Here is a 7,268-nt window from a genome sequence, read left to right as displayed (position 1 = left end):
TCACGCTCTGATATTACGTCATGTGCTGCGTCAGCGGGAACGTGGCTCCAGTGTTGTGAGCGTGCTGCGCGTGAAGACACTCGTTGATTCGGCGGGTTTTTGTATGTTTTTCGGGTTTTTACGAAGTTTTTAACGTGTTTTCTGTTGTTGTTTTAACTCATTTCTGAAAACACAGCAACGAGTACTTCACTGCTACAGCAGGTACGAACTTAAACCAAACTCCATTTAAAAATCTGTGTGTTTAATGTTTCCTTCCTAATCTATAGAGATACACAACCTCAGACACATTCATTACTTTACATTGGGAAACACTATTGTCTTTTTATGAATTCGGCCGTTAATTAAAACACCAATAAGCACTGTTAAGCACAAGTTGTCATACATTTGTACTTTTTTGGAAGTTATTGACGCTGCTCGCTACCGGTAATTACAATATAACCAACATCAGATAAGATAGATAGATGATAGATAGATAGATAGATAGATACTTTATTCATCCCCAAGGGGAAATTCACAATTTACCTCGTGTAGCAGAAGTAAGTCAATTAAGGACAGAATTGTAAACCAAAATCTGTGTGTTTAATATTTCCTTCCTAATCTGTAGAGATACACAATGTGTCTGAGGTAAAACTGTGATATTAATATTAGTTGACTGAAATTAGGTGGTAATAGGGTGATATAATAGGTTATAGAGAGTTGAACCTAAATTAACTTCTGCTAGTTGGACTTTGTTAAGAGGGTGGGCTAAAGATTATATAAATGAGTGTCCACTAAGAATAAGTTTGTATTCTAAGATGGTCATAATTAGTCAAATAAATGCTGATCAGTGAATCAGTTGGATTCATTGAAATAAAAGTGTTAATTTGGTTCAAACTGGTGCATCTATTTTCAAAAGAGTGAGGTATCCTTAAATCAGTAGATTTCTGACTGGAGTTTGGTGTGATTGTTGTTTGTGATGATTCAGGTGAACAGACTTCAGCTGAGATGCCTCATGATAAAAAGAAGAAGAGGAAGAAGACCGGGGTACCGGACCGGTGGCTGGACTACCGTCCTGTAGGACAGAGGATACCTGGGACTCGATTCATCGCCTTCAAGGTGCCGTTAAAACCATCTCTGAACCGCCAAGTCCCTGCGTCGCAGTCCTTCGGCCTCTGGGACCTGCTGGACCAAGTGGAGAGCCAGAACCAGGAGCTGGGTCTGATCATCGACCTGACCTTCACCACGAGGTACTACGGACTGTCAGACGTCCCGCAGTCCTGTTCTTACGTCAAGATCCTCACCGAGGGACGCCACGTTCCCTCTGATGCCACGATTCTGAGCTTCAAGCGGGCGGTGAGACGGTTCCTGAAAGAGAACTGGGACAACGACAAGCTGATCGGGGTCCACTGCACCCACGGCCTGAACCGCACTGGGTACCTGGTCTGCAGGTACCTCATAGACGTGGAAGGGATGGACGCTGCAACGGCGCTGGAGCTCTTCAACTCCTGCAGAGGTCACCACATCGAGAGGCAAAACTACCTGAACGACCTGCAGCGAGGAGCCAAGAGGAGCAACGCCGGCATCAACGAGCCAGAGGAGGAAGCGGCCAGAGGGCTCGCTGCAGAGAAACCGCCGCAGACTGGAACCACTGATGGCGAGAGGCCGCCGCAGACTGGAACCACTGATGGCGAGAGGCCGCCGCAGACTGGAACCACTGATGGCGAGAGGCCGCCGCAGACTGGAACCACTGATGGCGAGAGGCCGCCGCAGACTGGAACCGGGGACGAGAGACGACCAGCAGGCGACGACTCGACTGAGGAGAAACGAGCTGGAAGCCGCCGGGGACCTCGACATCGGCGGCAGGTGGGCCAGGCAGCAATGGGCGGCCTCCACCCTACACCTGCCTTACTCCCCACGCCCCTGGTCTCCTACGTCTGGAGCCCCTCCGCCCCCGCCACCCTCGCCAGGTACAGCTGGAGCGACATGCTGAGTGGCGGGAAACAGTCGGAGGACCCGAAACCTCAGAGACACAAACTGTGACGTCAGCGAGACCCAATAATGAGCGACAGGAAGTTGGGGGGTGTTGTGAGTTGGTGAACAAATAAAACTGAACTGAAAATGTATTTAATTACGACGTCACCATAGCAACGTATGTTTTGTTTTGCTGTCCGTCTGAATCCAAGCAGGAACCAAACATGGCCGACGTCCGCCAGCTGAACTCCCTCCTGAAAGACGTGTTCACAGGTTAAAGGTTAAAAGTCACTGTAATAATATCAGCTGTGAACTTAGAATGAGACCTACAGAGGGAGCGGGTCCACTTCTGGCCGCCATGTTGAACTGCCATGTTTCTACAGTAGCCAAGAACGGACAAACTCAAACACTGACTGTAGATGGAGACTTTTGACCGAGCTGTACTCAGTTTGTTTCAGCCTTTAACGGCGATTGTATGAGTGATGTTCAGTTAATATTTGGAGTTTCTCATTATTGTCTCGTTGATGGAACTGAGCTTCCATTATAGATTACTGATCAATTACCAATTACTGATCAGACCTGATTGATCTTTTCTTTCCTGTTTGAGAGGAAACCGTCTCTGTTGTGCTTCAGTGGTTCCTGTTGGACTTTATATCGAGATTAAAATGAGAATAAAACATGTTTTCACTGTATTATTAATATTATTATGAAGTACTCATCAGCAAGCACCCAGATGTTAAATCACCTGTACTTGAACAGGTGTTATGGGCGTGTCCCTGCTGCGCGCCCTCCGCTGGCTACCACCGTACGGCAGCCGCTTTCACTTTATCAAACACAGACTGACAGAAAATGTCTTTATTGGAATGTGACAGCTGATTATCAGAACCAATAATCAATAAACACAATATTACAACATTCCCACTGAGCTCAGGGAGAGAAACCGAACCAATAAAGATGTTACCATGGAAACTGAAGGAGAAACTGTTTTCTACCTGTTGACTTTCTTAAAGTAACAAATTACACTTAAAGTATCAAAGTCTTTAAAGTTTCTCTAAAGTTACAAAAATCTCAAAAATAAAATATCTCCAAATATAAAATGTGTTTTTCTACAAATATTACAACTTTATTGTCAGATATCTGAAAACAACATAAAAATATTTTGAGAATAAAGTTTAAATTTGGAGAAAATGAGTTTTTAATCAAAAAATACTTTTTATTCTGATTTGTTGCATTTAACAACTTTATTCTCAAAAATGTGTAATTAAAATATTGTTTTTCTCCAAATATTAAAAACAAAAACAAATCTGACAATAAAAATAAGATTATTAAAGAAAATAAACTAAACTACAGAAACTGGACTCCTTTAAGTTCTGGTCCTGTGTACAGTCCCCTGCGGACCCTCCTGGCCCAGTCTCGGGGGATGGCACCGGTGCTTCCTCTTCCTCCAGACCTGCAGGAACCTCTTCCCGCACTCGCCACAGGTGTGTGGTTCTGGGCTTGTCTTCGTGTTGGGTCGGTGAGACCGCCTCTCTCCGCTCCGGGTCCTGGTCTGGACCTCCGGCTCCCCCCTCTTTCTCTGAGGGGTCCGGTGAGTCTGGATGTGGATCTTGAGACTCTCAGCAGCTTCGAAGCGGCCCCCACACACCCCGCAGACCGCCTCCTGCAGGTGGGCCCTGAGGTGCCTGAACAGAGCCCGGCGGGCCCTGAAGGTCCGGTTGCAGACTCTGCAGCTCAGTGGTCCTCCTGGTCTGCGGCCCTGTTTTGCTTTAGACCGGCTCAAAGCAGTTCTGGTGTCGGAGTCTCTGCTGTAGTCGTCGCTGTCCTCGGTCTCAGACGACACCAGCTGGATCTCCGGATCTGGATCCGGTTCTTCTCCGAGAGCAGACAGCCGATCCACATCCTGACCCAGCCTGGGTCCAGGCTTGGTGCTGTAGGTGAACTGGATGATGTCTGCCTCGTCCAGGTCTAGAAGCGGCTCTCGCTCCGGTTCCTCTCTGATGCGTGATGGCTCTGGGTCCTCCTGGTCATGGTGCTGAGAGGGGACCACCAGCTGCTGACTGAAGGAGTCTGCAGGGACAGAGAGGGGGGTCAGACCAGAACCAGAACACAAGATCAGGTTTAGTGGATCCCCTAAATCTATAATGATCAATAAATACAGTGTATTCTGATCAATAATCAATAAAGATACAGTGTATTCTGATCAATAATCAATAAAGATACAGTGTATACTGATCAATATCATCCATAAAGATACAGTGTATTCTGATCAATAATCCATAAAGATACAGTGTATTCTGATCAATATCGTCCATACAGATACAGTGAATACTGATCAATAATCAATAAAGATACAGTGTATTCTGATCAATATCATCCATAAAGATACAGGCTATTCTGATCAATATCATCCATAAAGATACAGTGCATACTGATCAATATCATCCATAAAGATAGTGTATTCTGATCAATATCATCCATAAAGATAGTGTATTCTGATCAATATCATCCATAAAGATACAGTGTATACTGATCGATAATCAATAAAGATACAGTGTATACTGATCGATAATCAATAAAGATAGTGTATACTGATCAATATCATCCATAAAAATAGTGTATTCTGATCAATAATCAGTAAAGATACAGTGTATTCTGATCAATAATCAATAAAGATACAGTGTATACTGATCAATATCATCCATAAAGATACAGTGTATACTGATCAATAATCCATACAGATACAGTGTATACTGATCGATAATCAATAAAGATAGTGTATACTGATCAATATCCATAAAAATAGTGTATTCTGATCAATAATCAGTAAAGATACAGTGTATTCTGATCAATAATCAATAAAGATACAGTGTATACTGATCAATATCATCCATAAAGATACAGTGTATACTGATCAATAATCCATACAGATACAGTGTATACTGATCAATATCATCCATAAAGATACAGTGTATTCTGATCAATAATCAGTAAAGATACAGTGTATACTGATCAATAATCAATAAAGATAGTGTATACTGATCAATAATCAATAAAGATACAGTGTGTACTGATCGATAATCAATAAAGATACAGTGTGTACTGATCGATAATCAATAAAGATACAGTGTATACTGATCAATATCATCCATAAAGATACAGTGTATACTGATCAATATCATCCATAAAGATACAGTGTATACTGATCAATAATCAATAAAGATAGTGTATACTGATCAATAATCAATAAAGATAGTGTATACTGATCAATAATCAATAAAGATAGTGTATACTGATCAATAATCAATAAAGATACAGTGTATACTGATCAATATCATCCATAAAGATACAGTGTATACTGATCAATATCATCCATAAAGATACAGTGTATACTGATCAATAATCAATAAAGATACAGTGTATTCTGATCAATATCATCCATAAAGATACAGTGTATACTGATCAATAATCAATAAAGATACAGTGTATACTGATCAATAATCCATACAGATACAGTGTATACTGATAATATCATCCATAAAGATACAGTATACTGATCATATCATCCATAAAGATACAGTGTATACTGGTCAATAATCAATAAAGATACAGTGTATACTGATCAATATCATCCATAAAGATACAGTGTATACTGATCAATAATCAATAAAGATACAGTGTATATTAATATCTCCATACAGATACAGTGTATACTGATCAATATCATCCATAAAGATACAGTGTATACTGATCAATATCATCCATAAAGATACAGTGTATACTGATCAATATCATCCATAAAGATACAGTGTATACTGATCAATAATCAATAAAGATACAGTGTATACTGATCAATAATCAATAAAGATACAGTGTATTCTGATCAATAATCAATAAAGATACAGTGTATACTGATCAATTTCATCCATAAAGATACAGTGTATACTGATCAATAATCAATAAAGATACAGTGTATACTGATCAATATCATCCATAAAGATACAGTGTATACTGATCAATATCATCCATAAAGATACAGTGTATACTGATCAATAATCAATAAAGATACAGTGTGTACTGATCAATAATCAATAAAGATACAGTGTATTCTGATCAATAATCAATAAAGATACAGTGTATTCTGATCAATAATCAGTAAAGATACAGGTATTGATTACCTGTGCTCACCGGCTCCATCAGCGGGTTGTGGAGCGCGCAGAGCAGCGCGTGCTGGCGGGAGATCACTTCCTGACAAAGAGCCGCTTCTTGTTCGTATTTAACGACCGTTTTCTCAAAAGCCGCCAAAATGTCTTCGACCGCCGCGTTCAGCCGCTGACTGACGAACAACCGGAGCTTCTGGACTCGGGACATGTTCACACCGAGAGCCGGGACACCGAGAGCCGGGACACCGAGAGAGGAGCTGCTAACGGCTAACAGAGCTAACGACTGTTTGTTCCTGCTAGCAAAAACAACAGGTCGACTTCCGGAGTCCTTCACAATAAAACAAAAATCAGTCAATGTGGATTGTGATGAGGTTTCACACAGAGTGAACGATGTCACACACACACACACACACACACACACACACACACACACACACACACACACACACACACACAGACAGACAGACAGACAGACAGACAGACAGACACACACACACACAGACACACACACAGACACACACACACACACACTCACACACACACACAGACAGACACACACACTCACACACACACACACACACACACAGACAGACACACACACTCACACACACACAGACAGACACACACACACACACACACACACACACACACACACACACACACACAGACAGACACACACAGACACACAGACAGACAGACACACACACACACACACACACAGACACACACACACACACACACACACACAGACAGACACACACACACACACAGACACACACACACACACACAGACAGACACACACACACACACAGACAGACAGACAGACAGACACACACACACACACACAGACACACACACACACACACACACACACACACACACACACACACACACACACACTCACACACAGACAGACACACACAGACACACAACAGACAGACAACACACACACACACACACAGACAGCACACACACAGACAGACAGACACACACACACACACACACACAGACAGACAGACACACACACACACAGACAGACAGCACACACACACACACACACACACACACACACACACACACACACACACACACACACACACACACACACACACACACACACACACACACACACACACACACACACACAGACAGACAGA

The 7,268-nt window shown here is 42.4% G+C and overlaps 2 protein-coding genes across 3 annotated transcripts; one reads left to right on the top strand and one right to left on the bottom strand.

The window, feature by feature from the left end:
* Positions 1–33: 33 nt before the first annotated feature.
* LOC127358052 (RNA/RNP complex-1-interacting phosphatase-like) lies at positions 34–2,631 on the top strand. Of its 2 annotated transcripts, XM_051390936.1 has the most exons (3): positions 34–201; positions 965–1,673; positions 1,740–2,631. In XM_051390936.1, the coding sequence occupies exons 2-3, from the start codon at positions 985–987 to the stop codon at positions 2,017–2,019; spliced, it is 969 nt and encodes a 322-aa protein (XP_051246896.1). In that variant the 5' UTR covers positions 34–201; positions 965–984; the 3' UTR covers positions 2,020–2,631. The 2 variants fall into 2 exon arrangements, with proteins under 2 accessions (XP_051246896.1, XP_051246895.1); XM_051390935.1 differs by having other exon boundaries at positions 965–2,631.
* Positions 2,632–2,790: 159 nt separating this feature from the next.
* Positions 2,791–6,452, bottom strand: LOC127358055 (zinc finger protein 48-like). The gene is made up of 2 exons (XM_051390938.1): positions 6,126–6,452; positions 2,791–4,017 (listed from the first exon to the last, which is right to left on the bottom strand). The coding sequence occupies exons 1-2, from the start codon at positions 6,316–6,318 to the stop codon at positions 3,314–3,316; spliced, it is 897 nt and encodes a 298-aa protein (XP_051246898.1). The 5' UTR covers positions 6,319–6,452; the 3' UTR covers positions 2,791–3,313.
* Between the last annotated feature and the right edge of the window lie 816 nt (positions 6,453–7,268).

Source organism: Dicentrarchus labrax, unplaced genomic scaffold (assembly GCF_905237075.1).
Source record: "Dicentrarchus labrax unplaced genomic scaffold, dlabrax2021, whole genome shotgun sequence".
In the NCBI taxonomy this organism is placed as follows: domain Eukaryota; kingdom Metazoa; phylum Chordata; class Actinopteri; family Moronidae; genus Dicentrarchus; species Dicentrarchus labrax.
Note: the sequence above shows the minus strand (reverse complement) of the source record. Positions and strands in the feature narration are given on the sequence as shown.